The sequence below is a fragment of the Hyposmocoma kahamanoa genome, unplaced genomic scaffold (assembly GCF_003589595.1).
Source record: "Hyposmocoma kahamanoa isolate Upper Pololo Valley unplaced genomic scaffold, ASM358959v1 88, whole genome shotgun sequence".
Classification (NCBI taxonomy): Eukaryota; Metazoa; Arthropoda; class Insecta; order Lepidoptera; family Cosmopterigidae; genus Hyposmocoma; species Hyposmocoma kahamanoa.
Genome location: NW_020654466.1, coordinates 10792700 through 10813047, shown reverse-complemented (window position 1 = coordinate 10813047; position 20348 = coordinate 10792700). Strand labels below are relative to the sequence as shown.

The 20348-nt window shown below is 35.2% G+C and overlaps 1 protein-coding gene across 1 annotated transcript in view; it reads left to right on the top strand.

The window, feature by feature from the left end:
* The window catches only part of LOC113235997 (serine/threonine-protein kinase S6KL), a 95262-nt gene that overhangs the window by 73194 nt on the left and 1720 nt on the right, over positions 1–20348 (top strand). Inside the window, exon 8 of the mRNA XM_026471921.1 lies at positions 19587–19708. Coding sequence (XP_026327706.1) covers positions 19587–19708 — 122 coding nt within the window. The remainder of the gene's footprint in view (positions 1–19586; positions 19709–20348) is intronic.

Here is a 20348-nt window from a genome sequence, read left to right as displayed (position 1 = left end):
CCGTAAGTTAAGTAAGTGCTCAAGTGTCGGGTTACATTTATTAATAAGCGAAAACTTTTCCAACTCTCATATGGTACATAATCAAGTGGTATTTATTAATATAGAGAACGTACTTACGTAAGATCCTAATATCGATCCTGCACTTGAGACCAATTCTTTAATTAGGATTTAATAACGATCTTAAGCCGTAAGTTATGTAAGTGCTCAAGTGTCGGGTGACATTTATTAATAAGCGAAAACTTTTCCAACTGTCATATGGTACGTAATCAAGTGGTATTTATTAATATAAAGTACGTACTTACGTAAGATCCTAATATCGATCCTGACCTTGAGACCAATTCTTTAATTAGGATTTAATAACGATCTTAAGAGATCGTTATTAAATCCTAATTAAAGAATTGGTGGTTGGAATTGCGGCTTACCGCAAGTAAGAAGAGTAAGTGCTTAAGTGCCGGGTGTCATTTATTAATAAGCTAAAACTTTTACAACTCCTATATGGTACGTAATCAGTGGTATTTATAATATAGAGAGCGTACTTACGTAAGATCCTAATATCGATCCTGCACTTGAGATGGATTTATTTACATGAGCCTAGGTCGCTATTTGACTTATAAACACTGATGATCAATTTCTTGCATGTTACATGCCAACTGTAGAGCTAAATAAGTTGATTAAGCATCGACGAAGGGAAACCCGACAAGTTCACAATATCGAAAAACCGGAGGCCATAGACTGTAAGTAAACAAAGATCCACCGTATTTATAAATTAATAACAACAAAACCTCTCTTACGCATTAGCTGAAGTGTTTCTCAATTGTAACTTAAATGTTTAAATAAGTAATTTTCAAAATGAAACCCATCAATATTTTTTTTCTAAAAATATATTTTTAATAACTTACTAATGCGTACGTATGCTATTCAAACTAGAACTACTGAAACATGTTTCAGTGACTTTTGGTTAAAGTGAAATATTAAGAAGATTCACTCATTTATTTTTCTAATTAGAAAAATACAATATAATGAGAAAATTTACGATATATTATATGTAGAAAGTGCAATGGTACCTTCATTCATTATATATATATGTATATTTCGCGCTTCATGTTGAGAGGTAAGTTCTCATGTTGTTACTTAGTTTACCGGAATAATACATAAATATAGCCATTGTATTAAATATTGTATATGTTCTGTTGGGATATCTAATAAATAAATGTGAAATGAATAAGCAACCAATGGACAAATCAACATACATGACTAAAATTCTAAACACATTCACATTTCATGTCTTACTTGTTCTCGTACGAGTATACCAAAACGTGTACAATGTCAAGGCTGTTGACCGCAGCTTGGGTTCGAAGATCTCACGCGATTCCTTGAGCGAAACTTAAGGTAAATTTTATTAGTGGTATACCTACGAATACCTTAGAATACAATAACAGTTTTATGGGAAGAAAACGAAAGGCTTGGTTTTCGGGATTTGTTTTTCGGGTATTATTTATTTGCATAGTATAAATACTAGCCTTCATTATTGACTACAACTTTATAATGTCAACGAAATCAACACTTTTTATATTTAGTAATTTTTGGAACTAAAACATAGGGCTTTCTTAGAACGAATTCCTTATTTAAGGTAGAGCATCTATCCCGATTTATAACCATTTATTAGGAGTAGTAATTTAGTACAGTTTTAAAACACTAAGTGGGTACTAAAACGAGAGCAAAGCTTGTCTATAAAATATAGTGCTTTATATTTAGCTTTTTTATTGAGCCTAACTTTTAATTCAGTAATTATTGTTTCTATAGCAATATATACCATATAGTATTTTAAATATTATAGTATTAAATATCATAGTAGGTTAATCTGCGGTTTATATCGTATAATAAAGAAAAGAGAATTTTTTTGCGCTCTGAATAAAAATGGTATTTTTCTAATATTTGATAAAAGTTTTCTGCATGGTTACCGATATTTTTTGATAAAAAACTTGCTAAAGTTTATTGTAGCAGTGCTATTTTAAAGGTGTGTAATTTTTTTCGTCCAAAAATATAGTTGTTTGTGAAATTATGGACTGATATCGGAGACGTTAATGTTACTTAGTGTTGAGGACAATAATTAATTCGTTATATTTGTTGTTTCTATGTTCAATTGCCTCCTCCTCTTGTTAAACTGCCTCTGTGGCCGAACGGTTACCATGCCGATTCGATTCCCGGGCCGGGAGAAGTATTTGTATGGCCTACATTTATTTATCTCGTGAGTTTGGGCGTAATTTGTGGTTGTCTATGTGTGTGTCCATGGCACCCGCGACACAGGGTTTCCTTATTGCGGGGCTATGTTGAGTGTGTGTTATTATTTTAATTGACTGCTTTTTACTGTAAAATAAGTGTGAAAGCCATGGTTGCAAAAGCACCACGTCGTTCATTGTTCACTCCATCAACGTGCTCCCAAAATGTCGTCCATGTCTTTTAACTCGAAACTGGCAGAATTGTCCCGCAAATCTAGGGTAAGTAAAGTTGCAACAAAAAGAAAAAAAAACAAAACAGCTTTCTTGTTCATAAACGCGCATCAACCTTGTTTTTATCACAATGATGATGTGATTACCTAGACCACCTTGTTGTGATAATTATTGTTGTCTTCTTACATTATAATTATACGTATATATTGTACCTTAGTTCTTTATTGTCAGTACTACACTCTGTGTTTGTTCTTGATCTATTTATTGTGTTTAATTATAAAGGAATAAATGTGTGGCCGAGGATTTTAGGTAATCAAATTAAAGGCGCGGTCCAAAGCATTTATTGTAAAATAGGAATAGGTAAAAAACAGGACAAGGAAGAAAGGTAAAGTAAAGGCTGTAACAAAACAAAATAACGATAAACACAGATATAATCATATAAAAACATGCTTAAATTACATACAGGCTAGACATGGCAAAAAAGGAAATTACCCCAAAAGGGCCTGTACTTGTGCAAATATTAAGCTTTACAAGCAGTTAGGTTACATTATTTTCAGTGGTATAACTGGACAGAATTCGATATGGAGTGGAGCACGTGTGCTTGCTTCGGAAATTTAGTAGAGAGTGACGACGGAACGAAGAAAGGTAAGAGTGACGCAGAAAAGGAATTAAAGAACGATACGAAATTTCAAAGTAGGTGGCTAGGAACTAGAGAAAAAGGTGATAAAAAGGTGGAATGACGATGAAAGAGGTCGCATCGTTACAAATGTAAATTATAACATATATTTATAACTGTACAAATCAAGCTTCAGGTCAATGTTCATACTGTAACGTGTTTTGCTTGGAAAACACTTCAAAGATTTTTTTTGTATTTTAATATTAGCAAATAATTGATTGCAATCTTAGCAAATAAACTGACATGTTCTGTTATTAGACTGTGACTTTGATTTACAGAATAGGCGTACGTACAACTCCGTTGCTGACTTAACATTTCAGGAAGTAGGGCTATAATTGCAAGTGCGAGCGTGTTAAACAAATAACAGACACATTTAATCATCATAGTATATATAATTGATTTACACAGTCCATTAAACAACTTTTAAAACCAGGAAATGCGTAATTGGTTAAAATAATTGTAACTAATTTTAGACAAAAAAACCTTGCATCAAATTTGTTATAAGCCAGGCGTGCAAATAATATAATTAAAAACAATATCTGACAAGGTTCTTTTAGATCCTGAAACGCAATGAAATGGTTGCTTTACTGATTATTACAAGAAATTTATGTCATATAAAGTTTTTTTATATTATATTTATTTTTATATTGTTATATTATTATTCTACATAAAGATTTACCATGATAGTCAGTTTTTTTTTTGTGAAATTACTTTAATAATTTGTTATGAACACTAAGTGCATGACGCCACTGCATGCGCGGTATGCTGAAGGCGCTAGTACGAATCCAGCGGATCGAAGGAATTTTTGTTAGTGTTCGATCTTTGTATTATTTTAATGGCCAATTAGGTTTGGAGGGTTCGTTGTGGGATTTTAGAGAATAAATTTAATAATTATAAATATTTTTTTAAATAATTATAATTATAATTTATTCTTTAAAATCCCACAACGAACCCTTCAACCCTAATTGGCCAGACTCTAACTTGCAAAGTATTAAATTACGACTTTGCAAAAATAACGCCATCGCCAGTTCGATTTAATCTGATCTTTTTGCGTTACTTTTTTGGATTCTTTGTGGTCATCGCATACCACCGCGTGATATTGGGATTGAAAGGCTTCATGCATTTTGTTTTTGTGTTTATTTGTTTGCATTATATAACTACTTATTTATTTATAAGAAAAATTTTGACCGTCGCAATCTTACATAGATTTTATCACATACCTAGAACGGTTTCAATTGACTAAGGGTCGTATTCCAGAAATCTACTCAATGCTCAAGTCAGGACTTAAGCAGACTTGATTATGATTTCAAGCACTGGAAATACGACCCTAATGACAAGGACTTGAGTATGAGGTCTAGTGCTTTGAATCATACTCAAGTCCTGACTAGAGCATTGAGTAGAGTTCTAGAATACGACCCTTAGGGAGCCATCAAAGTAGATGCTTGTAGAAGCGCTGCAGAGGCATGTCTGTGGCGCGGTAGTCGCACCACTATCTAGTCTGCGAAAGAGGTGCGATCGTGGCGCTGCAGCTGCGCTTCTAAATATTGTATGAAGCGACTATGGCGCCACATTGGCACCTCTACAGTGCTTCTATAAGCGTCTAATTTAAAGGCGCCTTAAAAAACAAACACACGTGATGAATTTTGAATGAAAGAAGATTGACGAAACAGATTAATAATGCGTGTGTGAGCGGGCAAGTTGGTAAGGACCGACCAAGGCGAACTTACCATGATCAATTTGGGGCCATCCTAAAGAAGGGCCAGGTCAAGAGAACCCATAACCGACAAGCGTGTATGAAAGCACTGATGTGTGTTGATGAGGCGAAAGATGTGTGTCAGGACCGTAGGAAGTGGAAGACTCTGGGAAAAAGGCGTGAGGTACGTGATGAATCATTGCGTTAACATTAAAACCACTTTAGTCCTCAAAAACATAACCATGGCATTCAATAATAAATAACATTGTTGTGTAATTCTTTAAAATTTTGTAATCTTCTCAAAAATGTTAATTACAAACACAAATATTGACACCGGAGGGAAGGAACTGAACGTTATAAAAGAGTGGATATGTTTTCTTTCACAATCCACACTTCAAAAGTCAAGGTCGCTCTTTAATAATATGAAAGATGCAACGATTGCAGTGTGACAGACGCACAATCACTATCGCAATATTTTTAAATATAATATAAATATATATATATTTCTAATTAACCTTCATTGTGATGTTGCGGCACCACGTGAAATGCTCTTTTTGTACCACCTAAAACCATTTTAATAAGAACTCGGACTCGTAGCCTTCTTGCTCATCTTCGTAATGAGCGCCATATCGGCTGCAATGCTATTTATTTTGTACAATGTGTTTAAATTTTATATAAATTTTCTTGTTTTTATTGTTTTTTTTCGCGCCAAATTTTTTTTCTTTTGATTTAATTATCACAATTCCGTTTCTAGAGTAGATCTCATGACGTACAGCGTAAAGAGGCCTACCGGAGATCTTTAGTTTCCTTAACATTTAATTAACCAAAAGAAATGATATCAAGTTTTGATTCAGTGATGATTATCATTGATAATTATCCCGATGATTATGCACTTTGATAATTATAAAATTAAATGGAACAACAAAATACTATCGCTGACAATGTTAATGCCATGATGTATCAGAAACGTATCCAAAGGTGTCAAATGTCAATCTCGAAATTGCCCAAACCAAGTCGTCTTCACAATTTTCTTTGTGTTTATTTAGTTTTCTCACTATTTTGTGTTTTTGAATCAAAAATTAAAGAAACAAATGCATACTTATTTTCGGATATATATCGGATAATTATCAAAGAATATAAATAACTTGATAATTTTGAACCCTGATGTTGATATACGAGTATAACTACGACAAAAGTCATTATTTATTGGCAATATAATTATAGTATTCTTCTAATTCTTTAAGATGATGCTAAGGTTAGAGGTCTTATATTGTTGTGATTGTTCATGAATTGTCCGTATCAAGGTTGTTATGCGTAGTCACATTATTGGACAAATAAACAAATGTCAAGTTCGTGCAAATCGTATTAGGTATACAATATAGTACAGTCACGTGCATTAATATGTGTACAAGTTGTGAAATTTAAAAACAATTTTCTTACGAAGTGCTAGAAATGTTTAATTAATACGCATATAAAGAATTCAATAAATTTTTATGGTTAAAGATGTTTATTTCTCAAAAGAATACAAGCTTACTTAGAGAGAAATACAATGTATTATAAAACTTGTTCAAAGAATACGTGGTGATGAAATATTCTAGTGAAGGTACACAAATAAAATTTTGTGTAATAAGAAACAATAAGGCTAGGTTCAGATGGACGCCAAACTGCCGCGAGTCGACGCGCGTTGGAACGTTCAAATGAACAGAGGCATCGCGCGGTGCGCGCAACTACTTGCGGAGGTTGATGACGCGCTGTAATCTGAACAGGTAACACTGTAATAGGGGCATCCTAGTTGTGAATCTGCGGGATCCCACGGCGCCTACAACACCTGGCCAAGAGGGTGCGCCGGGGTGGTAGCGGGTATGCCCTCCACCTGGAGGGCTAGTCCCACATAATCTTTGAGCTCCCCCCGTAAACAAAAAGAAAGGTAACACTGTAAAAACTATAATTCTAAACGCGCGTCTAGTATTTTTCTAAACGCGGGGGTACCGCATGTTAACTATGTAGATACGTAAAATGTATAAATATCTAGATGCACAACTTGAAAACGTACGTTACATTTTTACCATCTGAACTTTCTTTTAGAAGAATTGAAATGACTATATTTCTGTAATATATTTCGGTAATTTGTTGTGTATTTTTTTATGATCGCAAGTGGCGGGACGATCAAGTCGTACGCCTGATGGTAAGCGACATGCCTATCCATAACAGTTGCAGTGCCACTTAGAGCTTTACATCACAAGGATCTGAGGGTCGCTGCCACAGCGTCCGTCACTCTGACACATAACGTGAAACAATCCCATGTGCCTGTAATTTCACCAGCACCATTACCCTTCAAAACCGAAATACTTTAATGTTCACATTACTGCTGCAGAAACAGGTATGGTGGCAGTAGAGCTTCCCTGGACGAACCTCTACTGCTTTTTTATTGAAGTTTTAGGGTTACCTTAATATATTTGTTTCAACAAATTTCTTATTATTTATGTTGGACCAATACGCATTGCCGCGGAACGGATTGGAAGATATTTTTTAACGTAATTGTACATAGCATAATGAACTGTATGTTAATTGTATTACGTACAAACTAGATACGATAGATGCGGGAATTTCCGAGACAGCGTTAGATTTCTCTGGAAGACGCGCGACCTGATTTTGACTCGTATTTAGTTTTTACGTTACGCTAGGGTAAAAATAATCTCTTCTATTTTATTTCGGGGCAATGTACATTAAGCCTAAGTCATCATAAAAATTTCACATCGACCTTATTTTTCTTTCGATGCCATAAGGATCCGTCGAGTATTTTTCGAAACAAAATTGAACCTATGTTGAAATATTATTTATTGTAAATATACATATAAATAAATAATATAATGTTGTGTATAATAATAGCAATTATACATTACGGTTACGAAATTTAAAGGTAGGTGGATATACACTAAACTTACTAACTAACACTACAAGCTATATAGATTCAAGAATGCATGCAAATTAATAATTCGATTAAAAAAGAAAAAGCATAAATAAAATAATCCATACGTTAAAATAAGATTTTAAGTAAATAATGTGGAACAAAACAGATGAGTCAGAATTTTGAATAAAATATTTTTTATTTTGTTTTTAAATGTTGCTAGCGAGTCCCTTGTGAGTACGATTTACTAGTAGTGAATGTGAAAGAATGTGAGTACGCGTCGTACTGTTCTGCTTGCGTTTCACTTACCTACTTACATTACAAAGCAGCCGCGGTAGTAAATGCCATTCGTTTGAAAGTACATGGAAATAATACGTTATATCTACTAATAATAAAGTACTAGACCACCACGCTGATCACCAGATCACAAATTAGGGAATACCTAGTAAGAGTACTCAGAATATCTAGACCAGAACTAATTTAAAAAGTACATTTCCTAAAATGACCCTATCGGGACTCGATCCCGGAATCTTTTCATCTGGCGACTGTAGGCGCCAGGCTAGCAAGATCGGCATTATATACATATATGGATCTATATACAATTTTTACCACAGGACCGCAAGATCCGATATATGTACTTATATGCATATATTCATAAAGGATCTATATACAAATTTGCACCAACCCAATAAGTGTAGCTCTCCCAGAGTAGCGAAGTCCGGTTCTGGAAGAGGCGAATGACCCCGCGTTATCCATCACCCACAATACAGCTAATCATCTTCCCAGGGCAGGACCACAGGGATACAAGGCACTTTTTAGAATTTAAATCTTATGTGGAGTATAGCGGCAGATATACAAGCCATATTTGTGTTGCAAAAAACGAGCGTTTCGTTCTGTGTATCGTTTAGGTTCTCGGGTTTCTCTCAGAGAAAAGTTTAAGGTTATTGGTATCATGACTGTGGCATCACAGTACATTTACTCAAATAATTTGTATGCCCGTATCATTGACTTATGGACGTAGGGTCCGCGCTAAAAAGTATCCGAACTTGTAGGGCGTTAAAATCGTATACAGAGCGTCATTCACGCTTTAGTCTTCGTTTGTTCGACTGACAGCGAAGCAAGCAAAATTAAACAGTACTGCGATAACATTACAATTTAAATTCAACGTTTTAGCTTTTTCATATTCCTTTACATGTCACTACGTTTAAATAGGTTTACTTGGGACATTTTTTTCGTGGTTTTTGTATTAGACCCGTCGTCCATTTATTTGTAAGTCAATGGCCCGTATACATAAGTTCATTAAGAAAGAAGATTACATCCATAATATTAACTTTAGAATTATGTCCAAACTCATGGTACCACGATATCGTTTAACTAAGGTAAATAATTCTTTTATGGGGACCTCTATACATTTTTACAATAAGATTTCGGAGCATATATTAAGGTTATCATTTCCTAAGTTTAAAACTTACATTAAAAGTATTTCATTGTAAAGTCATATTACAAAATTGAAGACTATGTGTTAGGTAAAGATGTATGGAAAGACAACTTGAGTCTAGATTCCACACAAATATGATTCAAAGTGTTATTCCATAGCATTTAAGTTTATTTGAGAAGAGCAATCCCTAGAATTTCTTGCTCGTTCTTCCCAGAGAGGTCAGCGTAGAGAACGAGCAGTAGTTGAAAAATGACGTTTTGAAGTGTGGAAATTTTATCTGTGGAATAATGGGAATAAATAAATAATTGACTTTGAGTTTGAAATACTTATTTATACACAAAAACTTCCCCTTCACTGCCATTCACTGTTTCCACAATTTATATAGATTACATAATAAACAAAATATTTTTTTCAGATGTAGATACATTGTTTTTTCAAACAAACCAATTGTTTGAGAAAACAAATATAATACATGATTTAGATCCGAAACAAATAGTTTCATTTCCTATGTGTAACAATCACAAAATCCTAAGATATATATACACATATGTATGTATATATTTATTAGTTAGGTGATACACATACCGTATTTGTGTTTTCTATTACAAACGTGTGTTGATAATTAAACATAACACACAAATCACAATAATATCTAATACAGCTTAGAGAACCTTTTTGGCTAAAATAAATAAGGACATTCTTTCAACGGTGTTTGTATTTTACAAAAGTCAGGTAAAGTTAAATTATTTACAATGCGAAGGAATACAACCCTAAACAACAATAAGGATCAATAACCGCTGAAGGCATTGCGCAGGCGACTCGAGAATAAGGTCACGATGAGATGACAAGGATTGATTCGGCTCCTACACATCTATTGAGTGGACAATTTAAAATCTTTGTTGCGTTTATCATTGTTAAACTTAAAATCTAGTACCCACTTAAAAACCAAAATAACTTCCATAAGCTGGACACGTTCAGTAGTTAGAAATATTATTTTTCGTTGTCAGTTAGTATTAATTTTTTATTGAATATCATGATGAATACGTATTATTCTATTATTTTTGTGAAAATACTCCACCAGTTCGTAATACTTTTATAATATTGTTTTGTCAATAATAATTGGCATTTAATGTTTCATTTCATTACAATAAATGGTTTTATCATTTGTTTTTTCAGTTTAAATACGAAATAATGTTATTTAATAATAATTGTTTTTGTATTAGGTGCATAATTTTTGTTTTGTTGTGCACGTAAGCGGGTTATTGTAGTAATTCTTTCCTGTATTTGGGTCTGCAGGAAGAAATTTCTTTTAGAAATAAGCAGAAACTTTTGTTTGTGTTTTCCTTTTATAAAACGTGATTTGTGTGTTTTCTCTGTGCAATAAATTGTTAAATAAAATAAATGAAATAAGGAAGTTCTAATTAACAAGTTAAAAGAAAATATCGATTCCTCTACAAAAACACTTAGAGTGACCTTTCATAATTCACGGATGGTAACCGTCTGAAGACGTTCTAATAAAAAGTATTTTAGTATATTGTTTTTGCCTGCATTTTTAACCTTGCGACCTTGGTGCATTGAAATGAGGTATCTTGTAAACTGCGATGATGAAACATTAATTTCATTTTATTGAAAAATCACTGTTTTTCGGCCAATTTATTTGTAGCTCCGGATCTTCCTCTTTTTAACCGACTCCAAAAAAGGAGGAGGTCTTTACGATAACTCTTTGTGAACTGCTTTTGATTATTCTTTTTTGTTGAAAAGAGCGTACCCCGGTAGTGATCCCTTTTAAATTAATATTTCACTTCTAAGGGTGGCAAACGGTAACCGATATCAATAAAACTTGGCAGATAGATGTAATTCCAAGAACTTTTGAGGTCGTTTTTTTTAGTACTTTGTACTGAAATTATAAATAATTTAGTCGCCCAAAAACTAGCAACCGTCGTGAATGCACTGTCTTATTGCTCTTATCTAAACATCATTAGATATACATATATCAAATCTCAATTTAATGTTACAGTTATATCTACTACACTGAGCTTTATGCAAATTATTGACTTTCACGATATACTAAGTATACATACTCCTCACGAAGATTGTTATCCTCAAAAGGATAACAAAAAGACCAAAGTCTGGATTCAACTTTTATATGGATTCAACTTTTATGATAAAAAGTACAGGATTACTTCTTTTTTAAAATATCAAGTGACGGGTCGAACAAGTCGTGGGCCTGATATTAAGCTACACGTCTGTCCATAACAGTTGCAGTACCACTCTGCTCTGAGGGGCACTGCGACTGCGCCCGTCATCTTGAAACATAACTTGACAAGTCCCATGTGCCTGTAATTTCATCAGCACCCTTACCCTTCAAAACCGAAAGACAGTAATGCTGACATTACTATTTGGTGGCAGAAATAGGTGGCAGTACTCTCCTGGACGAACTCTTTCACAAGGAGCTCTACTGATACAAAAAAAGCTCTGTTAAATATCAACTGGCCACTTTGGGTTAGTTGACAAGCGTGGCAAGAGGCTTATAGTAACGGACTTAGTAGAGGCGAAACTATAGAGCCTTGAACACCGCCGTAAAGTTACCTGCTTATCGGTATTCTATGCAGGATATATCACGAAGAGTGTAAGATGGAATGGCACGATTTAGTTCCGCCTTCCCTTTCCATCACCGGGTACATCACTATACGTAGGCTTCAGTTCTACCCCTATGTTGTGGATATTTCAAGGACTCGTACAAAGCGTTACGCTTCCACATTTATATGGCGAACGGCTATGAGGTGGAATTCCCCCCTTGCAAACTTGTTCCCCGAAGGGCCTTTTCAAGGCTAAGTAAGGCAAGGCAAGGCTTAGGGTTATATGCTCCATCGTCGACATCATCGTCACTTTTCATCAGGTCAAATGCGCACTTATATATTATAAAAAAATAACAGACAATACTTAAAGGAATGTGTATAGGGCGCTAATTAGTCTAAATAAGGTTCTCTACAAAAAATCTCTTATAATTCAAGATTTCCATAATTACCGTATTTTTATCATTTATAAAAATCAATGAACATTCTTTGTGCAAAATTTTCAGATGACGTCTATTGCAAATGATTACCTACCGTGATTTTGGAACCATCTTGTGTAAATAAAAATAACACCCCTATACAGCCATTCTGCTTATCATAAAATTTTCAATTGCGATTAAAATTGGTATAAAAGTAATTGGTATTTCTTCTATCAATTAGGGAAAGTGTAATAGTAGAGATTTTTTGTTACAAATTGAAAGAAGAGTATGGTTACTATAGGCTACCAAAATAACAGATGTGTCAGTGAGTTGTTAAAGAAAGTGAAAGTTTATTTTATTTACTTTACATTGCACAGTTTCATCAAACATTTTGTGAACTGTTACTCGTGAAACCACGCTGTGCTACAATCTGCACCATATACCATCGCTTTTAATTATTAGATAATTATGTCTTTTTATAAAAAAAAGTTCGTGGAATTACATTTAATTGCCAAGTTTTATCTAGATCGATTAAACTGGGTGGGGATTAAATCCAATAAACCGAAGTCCATCACCTAATTTGCCACTCTTAGAGGTGGAATATTTTCTTCAAATTTGAATGGAACTACTAAAGAGGTATCCCCTTTCCAACAAAAAAGAATCATCAAAATCGGTTCACAAATGTCGGAGTAATCTACGCGATTACATGTGTATGCAAAAAAATACAGTCGAATTGAGACTCTTCTTCTAAAATCAATAGGTCTGACCCAACCGAACAATACAAATTCCCAACACTAAAGTGCGGATAGTCAATTTTGAAACAAGAATCCAAACACCTATCAGAAAGGTGACAGATGACAAATCCGACGGTAGTTAACAAACTTGAACTGGCTGCGTCCCGTTGCGTTTTTACCGCTAGTCTCGTGCGCTATTTTAAGAATATCTTTAGATTCTCAGCAAACAGATTTTATTCGATGTCATTTTATATATTCGGTTATTACAGTACTCGTAAATACTTAACGTATATGAGATTTGTTATGCGCACATGTAAACCATTCAACGATGTTCAGTCCATAAACACTGTTTATTTCGCATACGTCCGCAGTGTGCTCGAATACGCTAGCTCCGTCTGGCTTCTGATTTACAACATTCACAAAAGCCATATATAACGCATCCAGAAGAAATATGTAAAATTCTTAAAGTGTTAGTTTAAATATAGTGTTGATTCCTATACCGATAGTTGTCGAAAATTGAATTTGAAGACACTTGACGATAGAAGGGTCTTGTCTGATTTAGTTTTACTATATGACATTATGCGAAACCGGCTTGATTGTCCTGAACCCGTCCTAGGCATCGGATTTTCGGTCCCACGCTATCACACAAGACATACACGCTTATTTAATTTTCCCCGTCACTCAACTAATTATTAACAAAACGCAGTGCTCACAGTTCATGCCGTACATATAACAATATCTTTCAGGATATAGATTTGTTCACTGAGTCAAAAGAACCTCAAGGACTTGGTGTGCAAGAAAATTGCGGTATGAAATCGCAGAGCCAGTAATGATAGTTGCCATTATTTGATTAATATTATGTTTTAGTTTTGTTTTTCTTTTTGGGTAAAGTTATTTCAATTTTTTTCTTTCGTAGTACGAGTTGAGCTTAATAAACACGATAAGTTTCTCTTGTCAGTGATAAGTCGTCTCAGTGATAAGTTTCTCTTTCTGTTTATTATGTACCTACTTAACATCGTCTAATACGCACTTATCTGTTCGGATTGGCGATGCGATGCGAGACAATCTGTTTATTACGACTAAATTATATGAGTAATGCAGAAAATCTGTAATTGGCCTTATCATTGACTAGCATTAAATAGATTTTACTTGTGTTAGGCTGTGTGGGTGATTATCTTAAATAAATGAAAATAATAATGAAATTTGCAGCAGCTATAAACAGATGTATGAAATAACTTTAAAAAAAATTTTTTTTTCAGTGACACTATTGTATTCAGTCGCATTACTATATAAAAATAGGCAGGTACTGGTTATTGTATTACTTTACACCATACCATGTGTTACCTCTAGACAACAGACATAAAATAGACCTTGTAATACACTAAATATCTAATCTTGTAATCGAGAAAATAGTGTACCCTAGTTTATATGCTTTTGTTCTATAATGTAGCAGTAGGTACCAGTAGAGCTCCTTGTGAAAGAATTCGTCCAGGGAAGTAGCTGCCACCTTACCGATTTGTATCGTCAAGCAGTAATGTGAGCATTAATGCGTTACGATTTTTTTTATGATATCAACTGACGGGACGAACAAGTCTTGCGCCTGGTGATAAGCGACACGCCTGTCCAGAACAGTTGCAGTGCCACTCAGGGCTTTAAATCGCAAAGATCTGAGGGGCACTGCCACTGCGCCCGTCACCTTGATACATAAGTTGACAAGTCCCATGTGCTTGTAATTTCAACAGCACCCTTACCCTTCAAAACCGAAAGACAGTAATGCTGACATTACTATTTGGTGGCAGAAATAGGTAAGGTGGCAGGACTCTCCTGGACGAACTCTTTCACAAGGAGCTCTACTGATACAAAAAAAGCTCTGCTAAATATCAACTGGCCACTTTGGGTTCAGTTGACAAGCGTGTCAAGAGGCTTATAGTAACTCGGATTTAGTAGAGGCGAAGCTACAGAGCCTTGAACACCGCTGTAAAGTTACCTGCTTATCGGTATTCTATGCAGGATATAGATCTGAGGGGCACTGCCGCTGCATCCATCACCCTGAGACATAAGTTGACAAGACCCGTGTGTTTGTAATTTCACCAGCACCCGTACCCTTCACGATTTAAACAATTGTTATGGAGCTGTTATGCTCCATAACAGTGGACAGGTGTTTTGCTTACCACCAGGTGCACTTGTTCGTCCCGTCACTCCATACATAAAAGAAAAACATGATTCCTGAATTCACGGTAAATTCGGAATTTTATCGGCAAATAACGTGGACGCATATCTAGTAAATCGCTTGGATAGCCGAGGTCAGTAGGCTCTATTTAAATCCCCGTTAGTTTGTTTCAGCAGAGTGTGTTTTTTGTTCGGTCTATCGAGGCCGTATTTGTTGGTTTATACCAATAACATGACAGCTGACTTAATAGAAAGTGAACTAACAAAAATAAATAAATCGATTGTCGTTTATGATTTCAGAATTAAATTAATTCGCACTAGCTATGCGGGGAATGTTTTACACAATGACTAAATTATTTCTTTGTGGTTAATTAATCGAATTTGGTACTACTACAGTATATAATGGTTAGATTGTGATATTACTAACAGCTGTCATAACATCATTAGATTCTAGTGGCTTGTGTATGCACATACTTATGTGATATCATCGGCGTACAAGTATGGTAGGCAGTAATAGCAGACACCGAAATGCTCGTAAACAGGGATAATAGAATGTATATATAGGTCCTTTTATGGAACCCACAGTCACACTCAAGGCACTAGATTACTTAAAACTGCTCATTCGCTCTTACGATCACTTGGCTACGGCAAAGTAAGATTGGAACTATTTACATGCCATAGTCGAAAAACCAACGGATTACATTGCAGTCAAATAATATACAATTTAACTGCCTCTGTGGCCGAACGGTTACCATGCCATGCAGAGGTCCCAGGCTCGATTCCCGGGCCGGGAGAAATGTTTGTATGGCGTTTATTTCTGTCGTGAGTTTGGGTGTAATTTGTGGTTGTCTATGTGTGTGTCCATGGCACCCGCGACACAGGGTTTCCCTAGTGCGGGGCTATGCTGAGTGTGTGCGTTATTTAAAAAAAAAATTATATACAATTTTACTATATCAACATCAACGGCTACTGCCCGATTCTCTCGATCTCACACCTTCGATTTGCAGATGATTTTGTTATAATGGCAGAATCTCTGCAGGAGCTCGGCGAGATGCTGAACGGGTTAAACGATTCTTCACATCAAGTAGGTCTCGGGATGAACTTGGACAAAACGAAATTTATGTCCAGCGCACATGTGACCCCGGGACCTGTAACCGTAGGTGGGGCTACTCTTGAAGTAGTTCCTCACGTTTACCTTGGCTATAGTGTCCAACTTGGCAAGCACAACTTCGAGAAGGAAGCTGTCTGGAGAATTCGTTTGGGCTTTTATGAATTAGAGAAGCTTAACTGCATCTTCAGGTCATGAATACCACAAAGCCTAAAAACTAAGGCATTTAAACAGTGCGTTATACAAGTTATGTCCTACGCAGCCGCAACGTGGACATTAGCTACAGACAACAGACCTCATCCATAAATTTAAAATCGCTCAGCGTACGATGGAGCGAGCTATTCTTGGGGTTTCTCTGATGGACCGAATCCCTAATGAGGTCATTCGTCAGAGAACTAAAGTGATCGAAATAGCACGCAAAATCAGTACGTTTAAGTGGCAGTGGGCCGAACATGTCTACAGGAAGGTTGATCGCCGATGGAGCAGACTTGTTTTAGAGTGGCGACCACGTCAAGAAAAACGTAGTGTTCCTACACTACGTTTTTACGTACGCCCTGCGGCAACATGGATAGACGCCCTGACAAAAGTGGCCGGCAGCGGCTGGATGCAGGCGGCACAAGACCGAAGAGTTGGCATACTCAAAGGCTTATGTCCAGCAGTGGATGCGTGTAAGCTGATGATGATTACTACGAGGAATAAGAGGGCCTGTATGAATAGATTGATGAATGTAAGTGAGGCAAAAGAGGTTTTTCAGGATCGTGTTAAGTGGCGATCGCTAGTCTCTGCCTACCCCAACGGGAGTTTAAGGGCGTGAGTGTATAAAAAAAACTACTTACCTGTTTTGTTATTTTAAAGCAATAGAAGGAATAGGCGTAAGGACTAGCCACCTATGTACCTACAGAGAATCCGAGTTTTTGATCTAGGATTAACTTTACATTTCTGTTTTATTATTTATTTTGCGTTAAAGTTCTTTCCATTTTTTAAAATACTATAACCTTACTATAAACTTACTCTTGAAACCAAATAACAAATTTCGATATATTATTAATAACGTAATAAAATAGTATTTCTTGTATATTCTAAAAATTAGGCTAAAATAATTGCTACAACTTGTACTCGAAAATCTCACTCTGAATTTATTTATAATATTGATGCAAAACAAAGAAATACGCAAACTTGCCATAAAAGCAGCAAAATCAAAGCGTTTGATTTTGTAACGACCTAGGCAACAATATCAGGCAACAGTATTTGTTTTCGTACTTTGATTATTTATAAACAAAAGCTCGCTAGTAATTCAATTCAAATTGCAAGTAACAATTATCCTACAAAATGGTGTCGAATCGTGACCAGATCAAAACGTAAACATTCATTGTACCTGTTTTGGCGCTGTTGATAACACTTGATTAGTAGTCGAAACGTGGTCACAGATAGGTAATCAGTGTTTGGTATCGAAGTTTCGCGTCCGTCTACACTTTATTTGTATTCGTAGTTGTATGTTTATCTTATTTTACAGTATTCGATTAGACAATGACGGTGAAATAGGAGAAATAAATACTTCAGCAATCCGAAAGACAATTTTATTATTCCAAATAATTGCAAGATATAATACCGTCTTATCCTTCCCATCAATGGAGGACTAGATGTAGTCTCAGGTTCCACCCGTATGTTGTAGAGATTCCAAAAAAATGTATGGCGAACATCAATATCACCATAACACATCAACATATCATTATCACTGAACACTATAACTGAGGTGTGCATACTTTCTTTCAGGTGAGATTGAGGTCAAATGCACATATATATATATATATATATATATGTATATATATATATATATATATATATATATATATATATATATATAAAATGAACAAACAAAACAACTATATATTATTATTTATGGTCATGCGCTACTGTGCATAGTAACTACGCTTCCTTCGTCAATGTTACTACTTTACACAATAAATAACTTCTTTCAAGGATATGCTAAACTAAACCAGAGATACAAGTTTTTTACTGTTAAAAATATTTTGTTTTACCTTTGGGGCTAAAAGTAGGTGTTTCCAAATTCTTCTCTGTTCCCAGTTTAACGGTGCTTTGTTCTTAATTACCAACTGAGTGGCAGCTTCAAACTTATTGGGTTGACTGCTTGAATGACCAAGTCCACTGCGTAGGTAGACGATAAACGATGGTTTTTAACATTTATTTATTTTAACAGCTTTTAATTAATGAGCTATTTAAAATTAATGGTTATAACTGAATAGTTTTATATGACGGTTCTTAAAATGTCGATGTGTTATCTATAAAATTCTAAGTGATTATCACTAATTGCAGGTTTCGTACTACGGTAAAACTTTTATTCATCTCCCGATGGTAAATATTATTTTAAGTTTAGTTTATTGAATATCACGTTGTTTTACTACAATAATATTAATTATTTTTTGTGAAATGACTCCACTAGTTAGTAATGCTTATTAATACAAAGATCGAACACTAAGAAACGTGTCTAGCACAGTGGCTTGAAAGCGCTTTCGAGTACAGCCGGATTGAAAGAATTTTTCTGAGATCTATGTATTAATAATATTATTTTAGTTTTGCGAATACATAACAAAACTTTTGAAACTTACTATTTTTGATATAATGATCCAACAACGGACAAACCGTAGATACAGGTCTGTAACTCAGTTAACATGATCGGTGGCCCCGGCATGGCAACAGGCGCTGGTTCGGGTCTAGTAAGATCCAAACGATATTTCTTTGTGTCATTTCATATTTGTGTCAATAATAATATAAAAAATAGTAACAAATTAATGGAATATTTTCACAAAAAATATGAAATATGATAGTAAAATATCATGCTATTCAATAAATGAACATTTTAAAACTTATTTTGTTTTTTTTTATTTGAATATAATAAATATGGTACTTCTTTTCTCCAAAAGAATTATTATTAAATCTATATATTAAATATAGATATATTAAATCGGTAGAGGAAAGGAAATTGAAATTCACAAGAATAATGACTATGTTTGCAAAATATTTGGAATCTCATTGCTTGCCTTCGCCATTGTCTAACTTTGCTTCATTTAGTTTAATAATAACAATAATTAATACATTTCAAGTAACATTGACTCATATAATTTGTTAGTAAACCACAAAATTATACACAATAGACACTGCTGGAAATAAGCAACTCACAGCTGCGCCTCATGTAAGGACAGCCGAGCCTATCCGCTGTCGAGCATGTCATATCTTAGTCATAATCCTGCAGTTAGGTGATGATAATTCTGCAGCATTTGTACCAAATTAGACCAAGACCTTATTATACTACCATGGAAGCAAGTACTATCTACTTACGAGTATAACTTACGAGTTCTTACTTACATAATTACGTGAAAATTATACTTTGTTTCAGTTTCCAACACCTACTGTAACTCCGAATGCAACAACAAGCGAGAGAGGTGTCTCTACCAAAGCGTCTCCAAACAAAGCGTCTCCGACCAAAGACAATGCAAACACATATGCAGCTATTCACAGGTTCAGCAACATTTTAAATATTACCCTACCCCTAGAGCGTGAAGATTTTACTGTTCTCAAGTTTGCAATATCAATATCATCAGTATATCGCTGTTCACTGCTGGATTTAGGCCTCTTCCAATGTGCGCTATACCTCGCCCGGTCCTCAGTTTGTCCATCTGCTGTCACAGTCTTTCGCAGATCGTCATTTCATTTGGCTAGAGGCCGTCCTTCATCATGTTTGTAGAGCCGTGGTCTTCACTCAAGAACACGTTTCCATTTTAACTTGGCTTATTCTGCTAGTTAAGTTGGCGACCTTGGCAATAGTCGGATAACCACATTTCGAATCTTATCCTTCAGAGAAACTCCGAACGTAGCTTGTTCTAAAGCTCGTTGAGTTACTTTAGACTGGAGGACTAGCCATATCGTAATTGTATGGTAATTGTCCACATTTTTGCTCCGTACGACAGGACGGGTAGAACGCGCTGATTTACTTATGATCCCATGATGATCCCAAGTAACAGGACGAAGAAGCACCTGGTGCGTGGTCAGCGACAAGCCTGTCTATAATAACGTACGCACGCACGCACTCGCACACGCAAACACGCACACGCACACACACACACACACACACACACACACACACACACACACACACACA